This window comes from Dromiciops gliroides, chromosome 4, assembly GCF_019393635.1.
Source record: "Dromiciops gliroides isolate mDroGli1 chromosome 4, mDroGli1.pri, whole genome shotgun sequence".
NCBI classification, from domain to species: Eukaryota; Metazoa; Chordata; class Mammalia; order Microbiotheria; family Microbiotheriidae; genus Dromiciops; species Dromiciops gliroides.
Window position 1 is genome coordinate 424,964,782 of NC_057864.1, and position 26,900 is coordinate 424,991,681.

A 26,900-nucleotide genomic window follows, 5' to 3' on the forward strand; every position below is an offset into this window, starting at 1 on the left:
TCCAAGCCACATGGCTTGCCCTCAGACACCTTCTCCTCAGGGCAGCGCTTTCCTACAGCATCTCTCCAGCAGGGGGCGCCACTCCAAATTGTCACCCTATTTATTGTCACCACCTCACACTCACCTTGCATATTATAAGAAATGCATATTTAAGATTTTCTTAGATAAATGTTAAGGTTTTCAAGTCTGTCTTAGATATTATTGCAAAAATTGATCAAAAGTCATTCCTTACAAATCAGAAAACTGAGGCTCAGATAGGTTCCCTAGTCTGGCCATTAGTTCTCTTAATTACCTTTTTTTTTTTTTTTTTTTGGTGAGGCAGTTGGAGTCAAGTGACTTGCCCAGGGTCACACAGCTAGTAAGAGTCAAGTGTCTGAGGCTGGATTTGAACTCAGGTCCTCCTGAATCCAGGCTGGTGCTTTATCCACTGCACCACCTAGCTGCCTCCCTCTTAATTACTTTTTAAATGGTAAGCTTTTCTTCATGGCAGCTTTTCCAAAGCTGAGAAAATAGATGGCAAGCTTTATTATTTTTTTAATCAGTTAAATAGATTAAATAGACTCTGGTCTTGAATGACATCCCAATGATTTTCCTACTGTTAATCTAGACATTAACATAGCTCTAAAGGGACAGGATTGTCTCAAATGGTTGAATCTCATAGCCCTTTCCAAATTCAGCCCCTCAGTGCTGCCAGGGTTAGTTAAGGTGTTACACTGGAGTTAGTTTTAACCTTTTGCTCTCTGGCTGTGTGCCTCTTACCAATGAACTTCCTAGATAGTTTGGGCTACTTTTAGCCTCTCATTCATTAATTCTGTTCTTAGATTTTATTATATGTTGATCTCAATAGAGAGTAAATAGTTTGCCCCCTACACAGAAGTTCTAACAAAGATTGATCTTATACTTCTTTTTGAAGGAAATAAGCAGCAGGTGGCTAACTAGGACTGAGATCCTTGTATAGGATGGGCCAAAACTCACAATGTTTGAATAACTTTTTGAAATTTTTTTTTCTTTATTTTTTGCCATTTATGAGATTTGATTGTTCACAATGATATAAATTTATTTCCTATATAGACTGTATATGATGCTGTGATATTATAAATTAAAAACAAAAAATAAAGAGATTATTAAATATTGAAAGTCCTTCGTGACTTTTGGCCCACCCTGTATTACATGCCACCTAAATTATCTTATTTCATCTGTATATATCAAGTACCTGGGACTTAGTAAGTGTTCAATAAATGCTGGTTGAACTGAATTGAAAATTGATGTATTTTGTTAATAAGTCATCAGATATCATGAAAAAGGAAAAAATAAACATTCAGTTTTATGACAGGTTGGATTAAAGCAGTGCAAAACAAGTGATTGGACTTTTCTCTTAACTTTTTAAGGTGCTTTTGGGAGCATATTCGGATTAATGGGTGTTTACATTTATGATGGAGAATTAGTATCAAAGAATGGATTTTTTCAGGGATATAACAAACTGACCTGGATAGTTGTTGTTCTGCAGGTAAAGCATTTAAAATCCTATATTTGCATAGAATAAAACTCTTTTTTTTTTTTTTGAAGGTCTCAGAGCAAGCTCTGATATTAAAGTTATTCCCATTAATGTCCATTATAGCGTCTATATCTGCTTTCTAAAAGGAAGTTCAAAGGTAAAGTGGAATGGGATTTAATGTCCTAAAGTATAGCAGAAACTTGAAAACAAAAATCGGTGCTGATTGGAAAGGGGAATGACTGAGGAAGAGGGAAGGAGAAGTAATGGAAGTGTGGTAGAAGAGAGTGAAAAATCTTGTGATACACCCAGTTTTAAACATGTCAAAATACTGGAAAAAATCATAAAGAAACTTTCCTGTTTGCTGAACTGAATAGCTCTATCATCTATAAAATTCAGTTTCACCATGAGAAATATATTTTAGTATAGATGGAAATTGATCTTGACTAGAATGTTATTCACAAATATTTCAGGATAACGTATAATAAAGTTCTGACCAAGATTGGGAAATTTTTTAAATGGAAGAAATCCTACCACTCACTTATAATACAACTGTATGTTAAACCTCTTTGTCTCTGTTTTAAATTCAAGATCCAGTCTTTCTTTCAAAGACTAGCATAACATGAATAATTAACATCCCTTGGAATTGGGAATTACCATGAACTACATATGCCTAATATAGCCAGAATATATCATCATAAACTCTAACATGGTACCCACTATTTCGTGCAGTATATGCAGTTCCTGCTTGGGTAGTTTTTATTTTAAGTCCTGAATAGATTTTTTTACATTAGGGTATGTCTGTGTATATGTGTACCATCATGAAAATACAAGCTTACTGACTGATTGTGGTATAGCTGTAGACATGTCCAGTATAATTTTTTTTGGCTTTGTAACAAATCTTAATAAATTACAGAATAGTGGTCCTTACTTTGACGCTCATGGGGGACTTGTATTGATATTCAAACCTAGAATGTGTTTCATGTTACCACATGATATAGTTGTATATTCTTGTCTGTATCATACAATGTACATATACATATAATCATATAGTTATATATCTTCCTGAATAGTTTAATATGTTCAAGTCTTAATTATTGCCAGTAATTCCATTTGCATAACCTCTTTACATGCATTATCTTATTTGATCTTCAGCAATCCTTTGAAGTAGGTGTTAAAAATAACAATGAATCCATTTTTTTTTTTTTAGCGAGGTAATTGGGGTTAAGTGACTTGCCCAGGGTCACACAGCTAGTAAGTGTTAAGTGTCTGAGGTCGGATTTGAACTCAGGTACTCTTGACTCCAGAGCCAGTGCTCCATCCACTGCGCCATCTAGCTGCCCCACAATGAATCCATTTTACAGATGAAGAAATTGAATCAGGTTAAGTGCTTTGTTTAAGGTGACAGCTGATAAGTGCTGGTAGTGAGAATAGAATGAAAGTTTGATGTTTTATTGATAATTTTTTTAATCACTAAATTTCCCAGTAATTTTCTCTATGTAACAAATAAATATAGTTAAGCAGAGCAGAGAAAACTGTCCCATCCATTGCCTGACAATGTGTGCATCATTCTCCACATGTGGGAATAGAACCAAAATGTTTTTACTCTGATTTCCAAGGTTCTTTCCATTACCGTGCAATTGTTTATTCATTCAGCAGATTTTTATTGAGGCCAGCAAGGTGCAAACCATTGTTACATGTTGTGGGAAATACAGAGATGAGGAAGACTTCATCCCTTTCCTCAAGAAGCTTATAATTTAGTAGAGGAGATGAAATGTGTACAAGTAGTTGTGAATGTAGATGGAATGTGTTAAATCCTGTAGAATGATTTGGAACTTCAGAAGGAAGCAATCAATCACTTCTATTTTGGGTTTGTTGAAAATGAGAGAGGCCTACAGGGACATAGTAGTATTGAAAGGCAGAAAGATAGAACAATAACAGTAATATTACTACAATGGAAATTTATATATGACTTGAAAGATTGCACAGTGCTTTATGAACATTATCTGTTCCTTCTAGCCCTACTGTGAGGTAAGTATGACAGTTATGTTTATCCTCATTTTATAAACGAGGAAACTAAAGCTCAAAGATGTTGCTCATGGTCTCTCAGCTAATAAGTCTCAATGGTGTGATTTGGACTCAAGGTGGCTGTATAGAGCCTAGGAGATGAGACTTAGGAATTCCCACTGAATTCTGTGCATTGGAGAATCATTGGGATTTTTTGAACAAAAGTAAGAGAGCTGTGCTTAAGGAAATTCATTTGATTCCAGAACTATAGGGTATCAGAGAGAGTGAGTTAGGAAGCTAATTCCAAGTGGCATAAAGATAGTGTCATTGGAAATGGCAAGAAAGAGGCATTGCAGAGAGAATAGATAGGACTCTGGTGATTGACTGTCTATAAGAAGAAAGGAGAGAGTCAGAGATGGCATCTCAATTTGTAGTCTGGATTCCTGGAATAATAACAACTTGTATTTATGTACTGTTTTAATGTTTGCAAAGCATCTTAAATACATTATCTAATTTGAAATAATGATAATGGTATTTAAAGAACTAGAAAGAAATTGCAGAGAGATAATGGTCAATTTTGGACCCAGTGAGTTTGAAGTGTGGGCACGACTTAAATCAGAAATATTTAAAGGTAAAGAATGGAAATATAGATCCTCATTTTATTTTCTTGTGGGGGGGAGTGGGGCTCATGTAGTCATTTACATAAAAGTGAACTACACTTTGAGAATAGATGAAGGATCAGAAATCAAGTTATGGAAGGTAAGGAGACTTTCTATGCCCCTTGTAATTTTATCATTTGAGTAGGCCAGTGTCCTTCAGGAGGAGAACATCTGGCTTTGTTTGCTAGCTCTTAGAGGGCATAGTTTGTTTAATGCCTGTCCACAGATTTTTGGACTGATTTTCTGAAAACTCTTTCATGGCTCTTGGATCCTTTCCAGATGCTTTAAAGATACCTTCAGGGGATTTCATTCTTTTTTTTTGTTTGTTTTTTTTAGTGAGGCAATTTGGGGTTAAGTGACTTGCCCAGGGTCACACAGCTAGTAAGTGTTAAGTGTCTGAGGCCGGATTTGAACTCAGGTACTCCTGACTCCAGGGCTGGTGCTCTATCTACTACGCCACCTAGCTACCCCAGATTTCACTCTTGAAATGAAATTAGAAACATAGCAGTTCTGAAGGAAAGTCTTCAGAATAATAAGAAAAACTGACTTATTGAAGATTTTTGTCTGCCCCTGCAGTGTGGAGAAGAACCATGTAAATCAAACCATTCCCACCTATGTATCATACACATTTATTAAGCCTTTCTGGGAGCCAGGTACATGAGGCACAAATTAGACAAACTTCTGCCTATGGTTTATTCTTATTTGATGATGATCCCAGGAAAGCCTTTAGTTGAAAATAAGTCCAATGTTGGACTATTACATAATGCTGCAGAATAAGGGGCAGCTAGGTAGCACAGTGGATAGATACTAGGCCTGGAGTCAGGAAGACCTGAATTCAAATTTGGCCTCAGATACTTATTAGCTTTATGACACTGAACAAATCACTTTACCTTGTTTGCCTCAGTGCCTTCATTTATAAAATGAGCTGGAGAAGGAAATAGCAAACTGTTGCAGTATCTTTGCCAAGAAAACCCCAATTGGGCTTGCAAAGAGTCAGATAGAACTGAAACAACTGAACAACAGCAGAATAAGGATATGTAGAAATAGAAAAGGAAACAAGAGAACTCAGAAAATAACTGATGGATGGATCAATGAAGATGGTTATGTGGGTTAAATGTAAAAATTATGAAAAATGTTATGTCAGTAGGTTTGAAGAAAAGAAGGATTGGATACACTCAAAGAAGGATGCAGCACTTACAAGATAGAAGAAAGATGGTGATGTTAAAATACAGACTTCATACAGATGATGACTTAAATTGGCTAGATCATAGCCAAATGTATAGAGAAAGAGGGGTGCACAAAAATGAAACATTGCTTCTTCAATTTTATTATTTAGATTAGAATATATGCTTATGAATTCCTCTACAGCTAAATTTACTTTTTGTTCTGACTTGGGAAGATACCCAGTGTCTTCCATTCAGCTTCCATTTTAAGGCCAAATATAGTTTAAATATCACGTAAAACTTAAACATAAATTCAGATTCTTAGATCTAAAGAAATTTCTGCCCTAAAAATGCACAGGCAAAGAGGAGCCAAAAATTATTTTGGAAGACAAAAACTGGTAGTATAGAAACTGAGGTAGCATATGCAAAATTCTTAACTTTTAAAAATAGGTATATGAATTCTCCATTCACCCCTTTTAGGCATTGAACATTCTCAGCTAAGAGACTCTGCCAATTTAGGGAAATATCAGGAAAGCTATTCTTCTGTACAAGTGACTGAAAGAGAGCAGAGATCTGGGGGGGGGGGGGGAGGCATTAAGATGAACAGGGAAATTTCCCAGGGATTTTGCTATCCTGAGTAGGAGGGTTGCTTTGGTATGTCTTGAAGTCTAGGTGAAGCCTCAGTTGGGGCTATAAGCAAATATTCAGAAAAGCATTTATAAGATTGTTTAAAGCCAGGAGCAGCCAGATTGGTAAAAGGCTTCAAGAGCATGCCATGGAGGCTTAGTTGAAGGAACTGCAGGTGTTTAGCAGCTGTCTGTAAACATTTGAAACATTATCACATGGAAGAAGGTTAGAATTGTTACACAACTAGCAGCAATGGATGGAAGTTTGAGAAAGATAATTTTAGGTTTCGAATGGACATTTGAGAAAGGTCGTTTTAGGCTCAGGTTAAGAAAAACTTCCTGATAGTTGGACTTTTCTGAAGGTACGGTTGGGTTCACTTCACTGGACATCTTAAGGCAAAGACTGGATGATCACTTGTCTGGTTTGCTGTTTAGGGGACTAGCTGGCCTATGGAGAGTAGACAGAAGAGAATGCTTTCCATGGGAAAAAAGCCTTTATTTACCCTATAGGTTGAGGAAGAAGAGCCTATGAAAGAGACAGAAAAGAATCAGTTACAGAGGTAGGAAGAGAACCAAGAGAGAACAGTAACTTAGAAGCTAATAGAGAAAAATTTCAGGCTAGTCATGACTTCAGAAAACTCAATGTACAAGCCTCTTGGCAAAGAAGCGATGGCCTAGAGGTAAAGAATGAGGCATACATTTTCAGACATTTTGCTTCATTATGCTTTTTTGTCACATTGGAAGGCTTCTCCAAAAAAGGGAAAAAGTTAGTAGGAAGTGGAAGGGATGAAAAAAGAAAAGGAAAATAGTGAATAAATAAAAATACAGAGAAGAAAACAAAGTTCAGAAGGGGACCTAAACAGGGAAATTTTGTTACCACCTAGTTAAGTTTAATATACACTTAAATTGGGACATTATTTTTGTTGATTGTGTACATCAATAATGTATGAATACATTTGTAATAAAAAGAACATTTTTTAAAAGAGAAGAGTTTCAAGGAGACAGTAGGCATAATGTTAAAGAATATAAGGACTGAGTGAATGGTATTGGATTTGGTAATTAGAAGATCATGGGGTGCTTGGAGTATGCATTATTCGTAGAGTCAGAGGAGAAGACAGATTTCTGTGCTGATCACCTCTCCTTTGAACCTCCACCACCTTTTCTTAATCTAGTTACATTTTTCTATATTAAAGTACCCATGTTATTTCAATAGGCGTCATATGAACAGAAATCCATAAGCATAGGCTGTGTGAAATTTGATTTCAGCAGTTTTATGAAAGAATATGTTTTTACAGAGCCAGGTAGATTCAGTTATTTGGCCAGAGTTTAGCCATATAGTCAGAAATTTCATGTGGTTAGGCCCTGCCAGTCTAAAAGATAAACACATTATACTAAGTATCTTGGGCTGCATTTGTCTTACGTCTACTTCTAAGTCTGTGACTGGTAAGTCCATTTGATTAGTAAGAGCACCGTGCTATTGAGAACCAGATTGTAGATTCTATCTACAAATTAATGGAAGTGATCAATAGGGAGGTTGGATACAGGACTGTGTATGAATCTGCCAAAATTCTTTAATTACTATTTTTCGTTTGTTTTGTTTTTTGGGGTTTTTTTGTGAGGCAATTGGGGTTTAGTGACTTGCCCAGGGTCACACAGCTACTAAGTGTTAAGTGTCTGAGGCTGGATTTGAACTCAGGTCCTCCTGATTCCAGGGCGGGTGCTCTATCCACTACGCCACCTAGATGTCCCTCTTTAATTACTATTGGAAAAAATAACCACTGTCAGCAATGTTGTCTTTATTTACAAAGAACAGCATATGAATGAATGCCCTTGATGGTAGGTAAATGGATAAACAAATTGTAAAATAATTCAGTGTGAATTTTTCCCATCCTCTCCCTAGGTAATACAAATTAGGTAGGCTGTATTAACTAATGAATGAGAATTCTGTTCAAAATATTGCTAACGTTATAGTATAAAGAACTGCCATGAACTATTGTCCAGAAATTGTATCATAAGATCAAAGATTTAGAGTTGGAAGCAGCCTTCAGTATGACTGACCTGGAATTTGAACCTGGGTTCTCTATCTCAAAATCCAGGGCTCTTTTCATTGTAATAATAATACCAACTAATGTTTATCCACTTCTTTTAAGGTTTGTTTTTTTTTTATGAAGCTCTTCACATATATGATTTCATTTAATCCTGACACCAATCCTACAGGTGTTATTATGCCCTTCTTTTTACATATGAGGAAACTGAGATTAAATGACTTCTCAGGATTGTATGGCTAATAAAGGTGTCAGGCTGGAGTTCAGAGTTTCCAGACTCCAAGGTTGCTCTCCATCCATTGTACCCCCTACCGTGTCTCTAGGTGGTCTTTAAGATATTTATTGAAAAAAAATTTCAGATCAGTTGTATCAGATATTGTTTGAACAATTCCATTGATTGAAAAATCTTATTGTTTCTAAAGAGGGTTTTTTTTTTCATTATAATCTTTGGTTATGGGATTTTGAATCCTATAACTCTCACTCCTAAAATTTATATTTGAGTTAAAAAGAAAATATTGCAGAGAAGTTAAGAACCTACATTGGCTGAGAGTTCCCTTATTTCAGAATTATTTGCAAGAGTGAAATTGCTTATATATCCCTAAAAATAACTTTTTTTTTTTACCTTTTGCAGGCACTTGGAGGCCTTGTTATAGCTGCTGTTATTAAGTATGCAGATAATATTTTAAAAGGATTTGCAACATCTTTGTCTATAATATTATCAACACTAATATCATATTTTTGGCTGCAAGATTTTGTTCCAACCAGGTAAACAAATCATTTTTCAACATTTAAATACGCCTTAGTAGTAAATTGAATATATTTCCTATTTTAGTAAAGTAATATCAGATGTTACACTAGCAGCTGTAAATGACATCAGTCAGCATTTATTAATGAGAGTTTACTATGTGCTATATAGTGAGAAAAAATTTTTAAATAGAAAGGAAATATGAAACATTACCTTTACCTTCAAGAACTCATTGTGGTATGGTTGCTTTAAGACATATTAAATTAAGCAACTAAATAACAAACTATGTAGTACTTCCACTCATTAATTTGGCAGAAATAAATATAAATGATAATATCCAAAGTTAGTGGGCCTGGGGGGCAGCTAGGTGGTGCAGTGGATAAAGCACTGGCCCTGGATTCAGGAGGACCTGAGTTCAAATGCGGCCTCAGACACTTGACACTTACTAGCTGTATGACCTTGGGCAAGTCACTTGACCCTCATTGCCCCACAGAAAAAGAAAAAGAAATTCTGTGAGGTTTTCTGGGATAATTTCTTGAAGTATAGTGTTTAGATTTTTTTGTTATGTGCTTCTGGGACACTTGTGATGTAAGAGATCATGTGTTCTTTAAGCACGAGTGTTTTGGGGTTTTTTTGCTTCTTCTAGATTAGCTGTCATTTAAATATTTGTGTGTGTGTATCCCTATATGTGTATATGTGTGTATGTATGTGTATATATGTATATGTATTCCCAATTAGTTGTCCTTTCACTTCTTTGGAGACGCTCATTACCATGAATTCAAGTTTTTTATTCTTTTACCTGCCATTTGTTCCCTTTAACTTCTTTAAAGATTCTGATTTCATCTCTTGACCCATTCACAAATATCCTGCTATTGTCGTATGCTCTCTTGGGAATTCACAGGGTTCTCTGTCATCAGATATTGGTTAAATTTCCTTTGTCTTGTAATCTTTATGTAAAGATGTTTGCAGTTGTTTAGATAACTTGGTGGCCATCTTCCCTTTTGTTCTAATGACTTCTCTGTTGATTTATCTTCTTGTGCTCTAGATTTTTGACTAAATTTTTCCCCCCTAAAATCTTTGTCAATTTTAGGCTTGTTTCCTTATGTTCTTCTTTTGCTCACTTTCTTGCATTTCCCTTTTTGATGACAGGTTTGCCCCGAGGAGCTGTATCTCAAAGTTGTCTTGGCATCCTCTCACATTGGATAATTGACTTTTTAAACACATTTTAATAAACATTTTTATTTAAAGTTTTGAGTTTGGATAATTGACCTTTCATCAGTTTCAGTCCCTGATAGAGTGTGGGAGCTTGGGGGAGGTGGGGTGGTGGTGGTACTGATTAAATGGTAAGGATTAACATTCTTTGCTTTTAATTCCGAGAGACTTATCTTGTTAAGCTTCTTGGTATCTTAGCCTGTGGAGATAGGTGTAGTTTCATTAACTCTTAAACAGACTTCCTATTTGGGGGAGTTTTTGAGAGTTAATGAAAACTGGAGAAAATATGTAGTCCTCCATATCTTATAGGTCATTCTTTTTTTCTTTCTCCTTAGTGCCATTTCTACTTTCTCATGTAACAAACTTTTCTATATACACAAATCATCTCATTCCATGCCATATGCACATTGCCCCCTATGTGATCTCCACTCACTTATTTCCAATCTCTTTCACTTTATTGGCTGCTTCCCTACTGAATACAGATACACGCATGTCTCCCTCATCCTCAAAAATCCTCTCACTTTATCCATCTGTTCCCCCCTTCCCTTCAACTATCTCTCCTGCCTTCTGTGACTTAATTCCTTGAGAAGGCCTTCTACAATAGGTGTCTCAACCTCCTTTATTCTCACTCTCTTCTTAACTCTTTGTAGTGTGACTAATCTATCTCATCATTCAACTGAATCTGCTCTCTCTAAGGTTACTAATGATATAATCACCAAATCTAATGTCCTTTTCTCAGTTGTTATCTTTCTTGATCATTCTGTAGCCATTGACACTGTTGACAAGGCCAATCTCTTTTACCCTTACAATATCTCTTGCATATACTTCTTTCTCTCCTCTAACACTGCCACCACCCTGGTATAGACCTTCACTACCACATGTCTGGATTATTCCAGTAGCCTACTGGTTGGTCTCCCTGTCACAACTGAGCTTCATGCCAAGATTTCTCAAACTCATTTTTTTATTCCATTTTATTATTTTATGGAATGATACTACTCATTACATTTAGCCTTTCCACATCGCAACTTTCTCCATCATGGTTTTGCTTTATCAGGGGGTCTGCATAAGAAATTAAATGGGAATTTTTGAGGAGTTTTGCAGAAGCTGCAGACTTCACACAAAGGTCAGCAGATGATACACAAAAAAGTTTAGAAACTCAGAAATTCATAAAACATATGTATAGTATTGCATAATATAGATCATGGGGGTGCCACACTCCTAACCTCCATGATGTGAAAGGGATAACTGTATTTTCCCTCTCTTCATCTGTAGTGCATTCGTTCTTGTCCTTTAGAATCTGCACTTTACTCTCAAATTAATTCCCATAAATACTCAGTTTTTTTTTTCATTCGTCATTCATTCATTCATTTATATTTTTTGTGAGACAATGAGGGTTAAATAACTTGCACAGGGTCACACAGCTAGTGAGTGTCAAGTGTCTGAGGCTGGATTTGAACTCAGGTCATCCTGAATCCAGGGCTGGTGTTTTATCCACTGCACCACCTAGCTGCCCCCATTGTTTTTGTTTTGTTTTTTGTTTTTGTTTTTGGTGAGGCAATTGGGTTTAAGTGACTTACCCAGGGTCATACAGCTAGTGAGTGTCAAGTGTCTGAGGCCAGATTTGAACTCAGGTCCTCCTTACTCCAGGGCTGGTGATCTATCCACTGCACCACCTAGCTGCACCAATATTCAATGTTTTTCTTTCTTTTTTGGTGAGGCATTTGGGGTTAAGTGACTTGCCCAGGGTCACACAGCTAGTGAGTGTGAAGTGTCTGAGGCTGGATTTGAACTCAGGTCCTCCTGAATCCAGGGCCAGTGCTCTATCCACTGTGCCACCTAGCTGTCCCCCACAATTTATTACCTTTATGATGTTGCCTTACTCATTCAATCTCGTATGACTTATCCTCACCCATCAACTTCACCACATATTACCCTAAAGAAGAAACTAGTAGGGAACCTCATACCTATGATTTCAAATGTGCTCTAGACAACTGATTATAGAGCTTTTCATTCTTGCTTACTTCATAATATGCTGCATGTGTATATATTTTTTTTATTAGCAACCCAGTCACAGCTTTAAGTCTGTTCATAGTCTCTTGTCTCATTCTATTCACAGGTATTGTAAAATATTCTGAACCCAGGAGTGAATGAATAAATCAATGAAAAAAAACTTTCTAAAGTACTTAATATGTGCAAAGTACTGTTCTAAATGCTAGGGATACAACTAGAAAAGTAAGATAGTGCCTATTTTCAAGGAGCTCATATTCTAATTAGGAAAGAAAACATACTGAAGGTTCCAACTGCAAGTCAGATGGAGAAGCCCAGTAGTTCTTATGGTACAGTAGCAAAGCAGATTTAAGGGTATCTTAAGTATTGTTTCCATTGATAAAACTATCCCACATTTGACAATGCTAAGGAGTTTGGTGTTGAGAATTTTCTGAGTCTTTAGTAGCTTCGGGTTTTTGAGGAAATAGGGGCTGGCGCTCTTGCATAGCAATTACTAGCTGGGAGTGAGTTCACTTAAAGGGCTGCTTCTCTGGCCCATACCTGTGATACCTAGGCTGGAAGAAGGGTGGGTAGACTGGGGACACTACTTTTTCCAGGGCTCTTGGGCTTAACTGTCTATCATTGTCATTCAGTGTTATTGATGTAACAGTGACTGTGTCATCAAGGCAGAAAGCAGAACAGGTGGTCTAGAGGATAAGACTGAAATGATTATTTCCCTTCCTATTTCCTCATTCTCTACCAGGTCAAATCAGCTTCTGAAGAACAGGACTGACCGAGATCGGATTTAACATTCTCCTCAGTCTTGTTCAGATCCCATCCAACTGGGGAAGCTTAGTTCTGATTAAAGAGTTAAAAGAATCTAGTCTAGGTGAATTCCATCCGATTTTCTGTTCAGGTTTGGATGGGTGGGGGAGATCCTTTGTCTAGATTGACAAGTCACCTCCCCTAGCCTCTCTTTAGAATAAATAAATATGGATAAAACACCGGCCCTAGATTCAGGAGTACCTGAGTTCAAATCCAGCCTCAGACACTTGACACTAGCTGTGTGACCCTGGGCAAGTCACTTAACCCTCATTGCCCCACCCCCCACCCCCAAGGAATAAATAAATAAATAAATAAACCTACCTCTCATTATAATATTCATTCTTTCATTGTTAACCAATCAGAGTTGGTTGCTGCTCCTTGGAAATACCCACTTTTCCAAAGCTATATAAGCATCAAGAGGCTTTCAGGTGGGGAGGGGTCTTTTGGTTTAGGAGAGACAGCCAAATGACCATCCTTTTTAAAAAAAAAATAATGAACATTTTTATTTATAATTTTGTGTTCTAATTTTTATCCCTCTTTCCATCCCTTTCCCCCTCCCTGAGGTGGCAAACAATCATATATGGGTTACACGTGTATGATTATGTAAGACATTACCATATTTGTCATTTTGTATAAGAAAACTTGATTAAAAGGAAAAAAATGAAAGAAAGTGAAAAGTAGCAGGCTTCAGTCTGTTCCATCAATATTAGTTCTTTTTTTGGAGGTGGATAGTATGTTTCATCAATAGTCCTTTGGGATTGTCTTGGATCATCATATTGTTGAGAATAAAGCCATTCAAAGTTCTTCATCAAACAATATAGCTGCTGTCTCTGTGTACAATGTTCTTTTGGTTCTGCTCACTTCACAATACATCATTTCATGCATTTCTTTCCAGGCCTTTCTGAAGTCATCCTGCTTGTCATTTCTTATAGCACAATAACATTTCATTACCATCATATACCACAGTTTGTTTAGCCATTCCCCAATTGATGGGCATTCCTTTGATTTCCAATTCTTAGCCACCACAAAAAAGAGCTGCTGTAAATATTTTTGCACAACTAGGTCTTTTTCTCATTTTGGAGGTGTCTTTGGGAATATAAATCTAGCAGGACCATCCTTTTTTAAAAAATTATTTTTAATTTATGGAATAAAACAAGCATCTCTGTAACATAGCACAACAACAAAAATGCACATGAAACTGCAAATCTACTACACAACTTGCTATTCCTTTCAAATATACAACAGAATTATCACGTAAATTTCTTTTTTTCCCTTTCTTTTTCTTCCCCCCCAATGGCTATCATTACACATAAATAGGTGTATATATGTTATATAAGTATATGTGTGTATGTGTGTAAAATTATTCTATACATATTTCTATTTATCAGTTCTTTCTCTGGATGTAGATAGTATCTTTCTTTATATAGTCTTTATAGTTAATTTGATTATTTATAATAAACAAAATAACATTTGCTCAAAGTTGTTCTTAAAATAGTATTGCTTTTACTATATACAGTGTTCTCTTGGTTCTTCTCATTTCACTCTTCATTGTTTTGTACGAGTCTTTCTTTACATGCATTTATAAAATCATTGAGCTCATCATTTCTTCTAACACAGTAGTATTTCATCAGAATCATATATACCACAATTTGTTCAGCCATTTCCCAATTGGGCATCCCTGTAATTTCCAGTTCTTTGTCACCACAAAGAGAGCTGCTATAAACATTTCCGAACATATTAGTTCTTTTCCTTTTTCTCTTATCATCTTTGGAAATAGACCAAGTAGTGATATCGCTGGATTAAAGGATATAGGTAGTTTAATAACTCTTTGGGCATAATTCCAGATTGCTCTCCAAAATGACTGGATCAGTTCACAATTCCACCAGCAATGAATTAGTGTCCCAATTTTTCCCCATCCTTTCCAAATTTTGTCACTTTCTCCTATCATTTTAGTCTATCTATCTGGTGGTTGTAAAATGATATCTCGAGGTTGTTTTAATCTGCATTTCTCTAATCAGTGATGTAGAGCACTTTTTCATATGACTATAAATTGTTTTGATTTCTTCATTTTAAGATGTTCATATCCTTTGACGATTTAACCATTGGGAAATGACTTGTATTCTTATAGATTTGACAAAGTTCTTCATATATGGGGTTTATGAAAAAGTATTCAGCCACCATATTCAACTGTAATGCCTGTCCCTGGTCTTTCTAAACTATTTTCACTTTATGTTTTGTTTTGTCTTGTTTTTTGCGGGGCAGTGGGGGTTAAGTGACTTGTCCAAGGTCACACAGCTAGTAAGTGTCAAGTGTCTGAGGCCAGATTTGAACTCAGGAACTCCTGAATCCAGGGCCGGTGCTTTATCCACTGTGCCACCTAGCCGCCCCCCTTTTTTTGTTTGTTTGTTTGTTTTTTTGTTTGTTTGTTTTTTTGTTTGTTTTTAACTATTTTCACTTTAAAGACTCTTCTGTATTTTCATGAAATTAGGAAGTGAATAAGACAGACTCTAATTACAGCTTCGGTCTTGCTGTGCTCATGTGCTTCAGGATGGTCTCTAAATCAAAACTTGACACATATGAACCCTAGAACCTATATCCTGATGTTCCTAAATATCTTAACAAAATTGCAGTTGCTTGGTTCCACTTTGCCCCTGTGAGGTTAAGATGGGGGAGGAAGTATTCCTGTAGAGTGTATTTCTGTCTTTCCCTCTCAGTCTTATGGTGACCTGTGGTCCTGATACTCCTTAGGACACCGCATCTTTTTTTTTTTTTTTTTAGTGGGGCAATTGGGGTTAAGTGACTTGCCCAGGGTCACACAGCTAGTAAGTGTTAAGTGTCTGAGGCCGGATTTGAACTCAGGTACTCCTGAGTCCAGGGCTGGTGCTCTATCCACTGCGCCACCTAGCTGCCCCTGACACCGCATCTTTTTCAACTCTATCCAATGGAAGCTACTTCACTTATTTTTTCTAACTCATAGGATCAGGAGGAAGACTGTATATTTTTCTTTCTTCCCTATTCCAGTTTTAGATCATTTTTATGTACTTTCCTCTATGATCTTTCAGCTTTTAAGGTTCTTCAATTCATGTATATCACCATATTTATTTGGTTCCACATTACTCTCTTAACTTTCTCAGGGTCTTATTGAATTGTTTTCCAGAATAGTTATACCAATCCGCCTCTTCACCAATAGTGCCTGGGTATTCCTGTCTTTCTCTGGTCCTTTCAAAATTTACTATTTCCATTTTTTGTCACTTTGCTAGTTTGCTAGATATGAGGTGAGAGCTAGTAGGGAGAAAAGGTATGGGTTATGGTGTCAGAACAGTGATTTTGAATTGATAAGAGACAAGCACTGTATAAAATCAATCTTTCTGCCTCATCCTGAGAGTACGCAGGAAGCAAGGGAAAGTGTAGTCTTCGCTATACTTGTAGTTTTTTCAGAGATAGAGTGTTTTCAGGTGATAAGTGAAACACATTTTGATTAAAGGCAAGAAGTAGCGGTAATACCTCAGGAAAAAGTCAAAGAAGTTTGTGCAGGCATACCTCAGGTATATTACAGGTTCAGTTCCAGACCACTGAAATAAAGCAAGTCATAGATTTTTTGGTTTTTCAGAGCATATAAAAGTTATGTTTCCACTATACTGTAGTCTATAAGTCTGTTAAAGACACTTATGTCTTTAAAAAAATGTATATGCCTTAATTTAAAAATACGTTATTGCTAAAAAATGCTAAACCATCACCTGAGGTTTCCGTAAATTATAATCTTTTTGCTGGTAGAGAGTCTTGCCTTGATTTTGATGGTTGCTGACTGATTAGGGTGGTGGTTGGTGAAGATTGGACTGGCTGTGGCAATTTCTTAAAATAAGATAACAATGGAGTTTGGGCATCAGTTAACTTTTCCTTTCACTTGAACACTTAGAGGCCATTTTAGGATTATTAATTGGCCTAATTTCAGTATTGTTGTGTCTCGGGAAATAGGGAGGCCTGAGGAGAGGGAGATAGACTAGGGAATGGCAGATCTGTAGAGGAGTCAGAACACAAATAACACTTAGCCATTAAGTTTGCTGTCTTGTGTGGGCACAGTTCATGGTACCCCCAAAACAATTATAATAGTAACACTAAAGATCACTGATGACAGATCATCACAATAAGTAAAATAATAATGAATAAGTTTAAAATATTGTGAGAATTACCAAAATGTGATACAGAATGATACGAGCACATGCTGTTGGAAAAATAGTTCTAATAAACTTGCTCAACACAGGGTTACCACAAACTTTCACTTTGTAAAAAACAGTATCTGTGAAGCGCAATAAAGCATAGCACAATAAAATGAAGTATGCCGTTATATAATAGAATAAGATTCAAGAGGTCTTAGTGGAAGGGATCAATATAGTGGTGGATAGAACCAGAGATATATGGACCAGAGTATGGGATAGGGAAAATATGTATAGTGCTTTGTTAATACCTAGAATGTGGGGCAGCTAGGTGGCATGTAGATAAAGCACTGACCCTGGATTCAGGAGGACCTGAGTTCAAATATGACCTCAGACACTTGGCACTTACTAGCTGTGTGACCCTGGGCAAGTCACTTAACCCTCATTGCCCCACCCCACCCCCCCAAAGAAAAAAGAAAATAACTGTAGAATGCTATATAAAGTGAGCTAATCTTATTCCCTGTAGTTCAGGATTATAGTGATTTGGTCAGTAGCTGAAGGAGACAAGTAGAAAAAAGAATTGTTTAGGTAGGCACAGTTTAATGGGTGAACCAATAATTGCTTTTTACTCTTAAGGTGTATTTTTCCTCTTCCTATTTTTAAATAATGAAGAGTAGAAGTTTGGTAAATTATTCAGTCTTTTTTTTAACCGGCTAAAGATATCTTGATGAGAAACATAGAATAATTTTTAAATCCTTTGCTATTAGAGGAAAATTCTAAGTGATGCAGTTCTTTTTAACTTAAAAAAGAGGAAAAATATTTTTTATAACTAATTTCTTTTTTTGTTTGTTTGCTTCTTTTTTTTTCTTAGTGTCTTTTTCCTTGGAGCCATCCTTGTAATAGCAGCTACTTTCCTGTATGGCTATGATCCCAAACCTGCAGGAAATCCTACTAAGGCCTAGTTATTTTCTGAAACTTATTTCTCAGGATTCTCCAAGTATTAAGCTCTTCAAGCATCATTCACACACAGAGAATGTCAACATAAATTCTGTGAGAGATCATCAAACTGAGTCTGATCATGATTGTTTAAATGATTTGAAGTCACAATGGTTTAGAAACCGTAAGAAATTTGTTTCAGGTGGAAGTAAAATATTTAGTGCACCCAAAAGTAAAAACTTGAAAGAAACAATGTTTTCAGTGACTAAAATCAGGAATGTTTACAACTTGAACTCTGAAGTTAATGAAAAAGGTTTTTACAATATTGATTGCTGCAGAAATGTCCTATGCACTCTTTGCAAGAGCACATGACAACATTTGTCAGATATAAATTTTTGCAAATCAAATCTATTTAATCTTAGTAAATGTTTTTAATTTGTTATTTGTGTATAGATCACACTGAATATAATTCATTATTCTGTAATTAAGATTATAATTAGCTATTTCTTATTAAAGCTGTGAAGAAATTGAAGTATGATTTGAAAATTTTTTTTCATATGTCCAAGATTTTTATATTTATAAAGGGATTACTAAACATCTGAATTCTGTTATTTGTCAAGCTCCATAAAATTAATATTATGGGTCTGATTTACTATAAGAAGGGGAAATTTACATGTAAAGTTTTCTGTGTAATGGTATATAATATAACCAAATACAAGCTACAGGTGGAGTTTGGGTCTGGATTTCTTTTTCTTTTTTTTTTTTTTATAAATTAGATGTTTAATTTTATTGTGTGTGATTCAGTTTCCTTTAAAGTTATTAAATGTAACTTAAGATGAAGTAAATACTTAAAATATGTAATGGTTTATAAAAATACATAATTGTATCCACTCTATTTGGAGTCATTATGGACTATCATGTATATATTCTACCTTATTACAGAGTTTTAAATGGATGTTTTACTCAAATCTGTAAGAGCTTCTTTAAGGCTATAACAGTAAAGATATTTTTAGTTTGAAGATGAGAAAGTTGTCATCAAAATGATTTCTAGAACCATTTTAGATGACCATTTTATTGTTTGAAATGATATAATAATATAATAAGTTTAAATTCAGGGTTCCCAAACACAATTTTGTAAGCCTACCACCTACAGAAGTGCCCTTCTTATGTACTTGCTTGAAGGGGATATTACTTGTATATAGCTTCAAGCACTGCATGGGGCTGCTTGGGCAGAAGCTGTTATTTGTTTCTTTGTGTGTGTACATACGTGAATGTGTGTATGTGTGTATATGTGTATATATACACACATATACACAAACATAAAATTCATTTTTTTATATAAAAGTGGTATGTGTATATATGTGCATATGTTATATATTTATGTATATAACTACACAAATGCACCTCTGTTAAAATAATATTTCTATGATATGCTCTTATGAACATTGAAGTAGAATATGTTATAAGCCATTTAATAATTTTAATTAATTTCAGATGTCATAAATGATTAGTTAAAAACCTTCTAAAATTATCATGTTGTGTTAATTCCTTTGTGAACAAGAATAGTATTCACATTCTAGCTTGTTCTCTGAATAATGTGCTTTAAAACACATAAAATTCTGGTTTTTAAAAATTTGCATAAACAACTCAAATTCAATTCAGTAGTCACCTATTATAATTAGAGTTTTAAAAAATAAAATTCAAAAGTTTTTCACTTAAAATAATATTGTTGCATTAAGACTACCACTGAGTTAACGTACTGTCAGATTTCTTTGAAAACACTTAAAACCCTCCTGTATCCATAAACCAGGAGACCACTCCTACCTCTTCTGTCCAAGGTTTCGATTCCTTGTAGATGTGTTGAGTTATAAAACACTTGGAATCTATGTGTAGTACATATTGCAAACTGGCTCTTGTTGGACAGAATTCCAGGCACATATAGCTTTCACTAACCTCCTTTGGGAGTTGTTAAACTGTTAACAATTTGGGGTATGTTCTTATCATGCTACAAAATTCTGGCCTAATTGAAATGCAAATCCTTAGGTTAAATAGGAACTTTAATGCACAAAATTCCAGGACCAAGTTTACTTCTCAAATATTGGCTAGGTATCTAAATAGTAATTCAGTATAATTTCTTAGCCAGTTGACACTATATGGCCTGTCTCTCATTTTAATACTTTGCAAATACTAATAAAGTATTGGTATGTGATTAGTGTAGTGGCATGCTCCCAGTGACTAAAAACTTAAAGTTATTCAAGTATTCCAGCAAGTAGATCAAATCAGGCTAGTTTCAGGAAATAAGCAAATATTGTTATTCAGAGCAATGTAGTATAGCAGAAAGATTGAGGACACCTGACTTCTAGTCCATCTATGCCACTAATTCACTTACTTAGTGATCTTGGGCAAATTACTTCTCTAGGAAATGGTTTTGTTTTCTGTCAAATGAGAATGTTGGACCCGGAGGTTCTTTCCAGCCCTAATATTTTATGATATGACCTTTTGGGGTGGGGTTGGATGGGGCAGTGAGGGTTAAGTGACTTGCCCAGGGTCACACAGCTAGTAAGTGTCAAGTGTCTGTGGCATAATTTGAACTCAGGTCTTCTTTAATCCAGGGCTGGTGTTTTATCCACTGTGCCACCGAGCTGTCTGAGAATGTATATTTCTGGTAGTTAAGAAAATGCTTATTCTTGAACACTATAGTATATGATTTATATTTTGTGTTCACAGGGAAATATAATAGAACACAAAAATTGAAATGGACCACTGGAGTTATTGATTGGCTTTTACCAACTGCTAATGCTGACATTTTCTTGACATTGTTTTTTGGATCAGTTGGACAGTTTTTCCTCCAAAATCTTGTCTATTAACCATTTAATTAAAAATTAATAATTCCATTACTAATATAGGGTTTGGGCACCTAAATAATTCCAGCATTTTAAGAAATTTTGACTTTTTTTTTTTTACTTCTCAACTATTTTATTCACTGAAAAGAAGCCATTTTGTAGAGAAATGTGCCAATATCTAGCACTATGATAAATTAAGATTATTGTGTCCAATTTAAAACTGGATGAAAAGTTTTAAATATAAAGAATGGATTTACCAACAACAGTAATAAACAATTTTAGGAGTATCATAGGTGTGAGTTCTTGATCATTTCTTTTATGTTAAAATCTGTATCACCAAGAGGAATGAGTAATGATTTCCATTTCTAGTTATTTTCAGTGGGGGAAAACTTGAAAGCCACTTTAGGATCTGGACAAAAACATAAGGAAGAAGAATTTGTAAATTAAAAGGCTGCCCTTATTGATTGAAGAAATTTTTTTGTAGTAAGTTTAGGATATGATTCTTATAACCTTTAAGAACTGACAAACCTTTCAGACAAAGTAGTTTTCTAGTCTATAAAAATATTGTTATTTGCTTCCAATGTAGGTATTGTTTTTGAGAAACAGGGTTTACTTTTGCCTTTAAATCATCTTTTAATTTAAATTTTGTCATGACAGTATTTATTTATATCATGAACGTGTGCTTTTCAATAGAAAAGCCTTCTAGAAGTTGTTTTTGCTGTTTGTAAGTCACCTTAAGAACCTCCAAAATGTAGCATATTTAGTAATAAATATAGGACCAAAACAAGCACCTTTTACAAATTATGGTCCCATGTGCCTTGCTTACCAAATACCTGACTTTTTCTGGAGGTTGTTATTGTAATTCACAATTATGGATATCTGATGATAATATCAGGAATTTTTTAAGTAGTTCTCAGTTGATTTTTTTTTTAAATCTGTATCTACAATTATTCATCAAATCTATTTTATGATGCAGGAAATTAAGTGTGCTGTGCAGGTAATTGATAACCATTATATGTTTGAGTAAATTGCAACACAATTACTCATCATCAAGCATTTTGAAACTTTAAAAGTGGAGTACAAACCAGATTACTGTTATAGTTGCTTGTTCTTATATAACATTTTACTGTGTTTTTTTTGTTCTTTAAAATTTGGATTTCTTGTTGTGTCTCCATGTTTTATTTGCACAGATACCTTTTGGTTTGAGGAACAATGTGTGATTTTGTATATTTAAACTTTTATGAACAAAATTCAGAAATTGTACAATTGGTCTTTTTATGTCATGTTTTTGATTGATAAATATATCAAATTCTTTTCAATATCTAATTATCACATTGCTTAATGAGTTTTATTGGAATGTAGGCCTAGTTTTATTACTGGAATTGATTGTGACCGTGTTCACCAATATCTATGAACCTGAATGTGAATTAAATTTCTCCTCTTTTAATACCAATGATAAATTACTGGTCATCCCTGTTACTCTAGTCATTATTACCACAGCTCACATATGAAGCTTTAATTTGCTTCATCTGCTCTAGCTCCTATTTAAGTTATTGTGAATTTCTCTACTTGTACATAGAATGACAGAAAACTTAAGTTTTCTACAAGATGCTTATCAGTCAGCTAGAAGGGAAATTAATCACATTAAACAACTGATCATGTGTTCTATTTTCTTTACTATTTACATATAATTTATTTCATGTATCATAATTGGTGCAATTCAAGAAGCAAAAGGTACCTAAATGTTGAAGATCTTGTGACTTATTGATAATAAATTCAAAGGATTCATGTTACCTTTTATAAAATTGATGTAATCTGAGACAAATCACTTAAATTGTAAAAAGTTTGAAGGATTAGCATAATTTTTAATATAAATTTCATTTGGTTCCTCTAATGGAAAAAACTAATTATAAAATATTTTTAGTATTACTTTCCCCTTACTTTTGAATAGCATTTTTAAAGTTTATAGCATACCATTATTCTAATATTTTTAATGTGTATTTTCAAATGCAAAATATAACATGTCAATTAACTTACACATACCACTGTCCTTCAACAAAACACTAACTGGCAAATGGTATCTGCATTATCATACCAGTCCTTAATATAGTCCTTGAAAATTAACTGAAATAGAATTCCAGCACTGGTAATACACTCCAGAGAAAAAAATATTACACTGAAAATATGCCTTGAATTTCCCCAAATTCAGTTTCTCAACATTTTTTTTTCTCAGCATCCATGTGCTTTTGAATTCTTTCCCCTTAATTAGGATAGTTCAGATCAAACCTCTTATTTACCAGTGACTTTAACACTTTACAATGAGAGAAGCTTCAAAAATTTTTAAAAATAATTCTGAGCCCAGAATCTAAGAACTTTCAAAATACAAGTTTTGATCATTGCTGACAACAGAACATATAAAATATTACTATATATTTTTCTAGTGGTAAATACTACTTATGCTTTTAAAAGTGATTTAGTTTCATATAATTATGTTAAATTTAGCAAAAAGCTTTCATCTGTCCTTGAACGGTTTTACACACACAGAGACACACTAAAAGGCAAATAAAAATAAACTGATTTTTCAATCTGCAAATGATCACCATTAGGCGTTTATTCTTTTTTTTTTTTTTTGCAGGGCAATGAGTGTTAAGTGATTTGCCCAGGGTCACATAGCTAGTAAGTATCAAGTGTCTAAGGCTGGATTTGAACTCAGGTCCTCCTGAATCCAGGGCCGATGCTTTATCCACTGTACCACCTAGCTGCCCCCAGCCATTTATTCTTAAATAATGTTAATAGGATAAATTGATCTGTAATATATTTATTCACTTCATTCTAGCTTCACTAGTCATTGATGTTGTATTACTGTATGTTTTTCCCCATGCATAAGTTAAGCCAAAGTTAAACCAAGATGTTCCATTTTAAGTAAAAATAGTGACATTTTTTAATTTTCCCAAGTGCTATCCTTTGAAGTTCTTTTCTGTGGTATCTGCTACAGGAGCCATTGGTCTGGATATTTGAAGCCTGAGGAAACTAGAAACCACAAAGATTCCCAGAACCACGTTCAAGGTATTGTACCAGAAAAAGCCTAGATTTCTGTTCTACTCTGGTAGATTTTTTGTTATTTGATTCCAACAAACAAAGGCTAGACAACCACATGTTGGGTATTGTGATGTTTAAAATCTCAATGTGTGGTCACCTTAAATTAGAAGCTTTAGCACCAGTATTTGGCCATTAAGCATTTATTAAAGCACACTAGGTATTAGAAAAAAATAGAACACGTGGAGTTAAGAAAAGGCCTATCTAGCCTAGAGTTCCAGCCTGGTCAGGTTCTTCCTCAAGTCCTCCACCATGAGCCTACTTCAACCATGAACTCCCCTCAAACTGAGTGTGGAAGCTTTTTATAGGTCTGGAACAGAGGCAGTCTTTTCACACTGCTTCAAGCTGATTGGTAGGTGTCATCCAAATCCATTGGTTCACTGGACTTGAAGGTGGCCTCAAGTTGAGTTCAAAGTCCTTAGCTTCTGAGAACAATCCCTCCTTAAGGGCTAGCCAGGTGTGCTTACAATCTAATTAACTTGAAGTAGACTAATCAGCAAAGTCAGTCACTCTCACTTAATTCAATCAATTTAGATAAATCTCCAGGTGGGCCTTTGAGTATCTGCCAAATCCTATTATTTTCTCACAGTATGTATCATAGACTTTTTTTCCTTCAGATAATGGTTAGACTGGCGGGCCACTGAGTTAACTTTTGGGACAACTAAAAAGTTCAATAGACATAATTTCTGGGTAATTTAATAATTTTATTAATATGGCCAGCAGGTTTCTAATAAGAGGATGGTCATTTAGGAGTCTCTTATACCAAAGATATAACCTTCTAAACCATATGTGGTCACCCATAGGTTTATGCTATCAATTCAAGATTGGGAGGGTGGGGGTGGGGGTCTCTGAGTTACATGGATGTAGAGATTATCTCTACTCACACCACCCTAGCCTTAGGCTATCTAGACAAAAGAATCAGTCTCCCCAGAATACAATTGACTTCCCTACTTTAGATAAATTCCTTCTGAGGTTGGATAGACAAGTTATGGATGACAGTTAAATATAATCTCCGTATCAGTGGTTGAGATTCAAGAAAAACTGATCTGTCAGGACTTTGGAAGAAGGGGAGAACACTGAATCTCTCCACAAATTATTAGTTATTAATAATCACCTCACACTTCCAATTCTTGAACCTGAAATTTTATAACTCTCAGGAATGCGATTAAGTCCAGTTTTCATAGAAAATGATTACTGTCCAATTGAGACATTCCCCAGCTGTCACATAAACTTTGTAACTGTTGATGAGTATAACCTCACTGTTAACCTGGAAATTAATGAAACAATAAATATAGGAGAAATAAGGTCTTTAATTGGGGCAAAGGAACCATAGCTCATGGTATAACAAAGCAAGATACCAGGAATACCCAAAGATGGGAACCAAGGACAGGGTTTATATGGGGTAACAGAACAAAGGGAACTAAAAGACTGTTCTTGAGTTAAGAGTAGAAGCTACTTAACTCTCAGTAGAAATTACTTAATGTAAATGGAACCTTTTACATAATAATAAAGGCCACTGAGTAAGGTAGAGAATCATTGGGAGGGAATAGTTTGCTTGGGTGGAGGTCCATAAGTCAATCAAGAGTCTGGAATTGACAAAGATTGGTTAGTCCCAGACAATTAATTTGCCTGGGAAGGGGGGATCAGTCAGTTCTCAGTAAATTTGTGGTTATCATCACCTAAGTATTCAATAAAGCTGTCAAATAGCATTTAGTTCTGACTACAGATCTCTAGGTTGACAGCTCCCAGCACAGTTTTTGGTTATTCATTCATTTGTAAATCTGCTGATTTATCTCCAATATTTCCATTTTATCTACAAGGTTTTCATGGAAGATTGCCAAAACCTTTGCTAAAATCCAGATATGGCATCTGCAGCATTCACCTGATCAGTCTAGCAGCTTTGTCAAAAAAGGAGATGAGGTTAGTCTCACATTATATGTTCTTTTTACAGCACATGTTGCAGCATTCACCTGATCAGTCTAGCAGCTTTGTCAAAAAAGGAGATGAGGTTAGTCTCACATTATATGTTCTTTTTACAGCACATGTTTCTTTTATCATTACTGCTTCCCATTCTAAATGCTCAAACTCTCCCTTTAGTACTAAAGTTTGTAACAGGTTTGTTTTGGGGAAAGGTACTTTGAGGTTGCATTATTACAGTCAGAGGGTTCAGAATAAAGGATGTGATAATATGTTGCCCATGTCAGACTACAATTGTAGTATTGTATTTAATCAGCCACATTTTGGAAAGGACATTGACAAACTGGAAGGAGATGAGCAACAAGGACAATATGCAGTGCCTGGCACAAAAATAATTAACATTTACATAGCACTTAAAGGTGTATGAAGTGCTTCTCTCTCTCTCTCTCTCTCTCTCTCTCTCTCTCTCTCTCTCTCTCTCTCTCTCTCTCTCTCTCTTTTTTTGCTGGGCAATGAGGGTTAAGTGACTTCTCCAGGGTCACACAGCTAGTAATCCACTGGACTACCTAGCTGCCCCAAGAAGTACTTCTTTCTTAATAACTTTGCCAGGTAAATAGAGCAAGTAGTATTGTACTCATTTTATAGATGAGGAAATTGAGACTCCGTGAGATTCAGGGTTACACATAGTAGCATGATGGGGGAAAGAGGTAGTGATGGTGGCAGGGGGGATGGGGCATCCTTAGGTATTCCTCTTTAAATTGGAACACAATTCAATTAGAATAAAATAGTCTTTTATTTGGGCTCTTAGAGACAAATTGCTCTAACAGAAGAAAGGCAAAAGCTTTTATAGAGGAGGGATGGTGTGGGGGATGGATGGGGTGACCACCTTACTATGGACAAGTTCCTTTGGGGGTGGGGTAAAGATTCCAGTGAGTCAAAGAGAAATTTCTTTTGGAATGATAGTCTTGACCTCTAGAATTTTCTGTCTCCTAGCTGAGGTAGTAGCCATACCTAACTGACTTCTTGCTATAGAATTTAATCTCACCCTGCTTCTTAGGTGTATCCGTCCTGCTAGCTAGTTGGTCAGTTTAAACTTTACTAGTCCCAACCCCCATGTCAGTAGGTAATTGTCTACAACAAGAATTGAACCCATATCTCCCAACTCTATGTCTCAGCATTCTTTCCACTGCTCCT

General features: G+C 35.3%; 1 protein-coding gene across 5 annotated transcripts in view; it reads left to right on the plus strand.

The window, feature by feature from the left end:
• SLC35A3 (solute carrier family 35 member A3) overlaps positions 1–22,019 on the plus strand; it is a 58,229-nt gene extending 36,210 nt beyond the window's left edge. For 4 of the 5 annotated variants that reach the window (XM_044005385.1, XM_044005382.1, XM_044005381.1 and 1 more), the window contains 3 exons: positions 1,389–1,507; positions 8,624–8,757; positions 17,786–22,019. In XM_044005385.1, coding sequence (XP_043861320.1) covers positions 1,389–1,507; positions 8,624–8,757; positions 17,786–17,876 — 344 coding nt within the window. In that variant the 3' untranslated portion in view covers positions 17,877–22,019. Of the gene's footprint in view, positions 1–1,388; positions 1,508–8,623; positions 8,758–9,886; positions 9,980–17,785 lie in introns of those variants that run through there. The other variant, XM_044005384.1, reaches the window with a different exon arrangement.
• Positions 22,020–26,900: the final 4,881 nt, after the last annotated feature.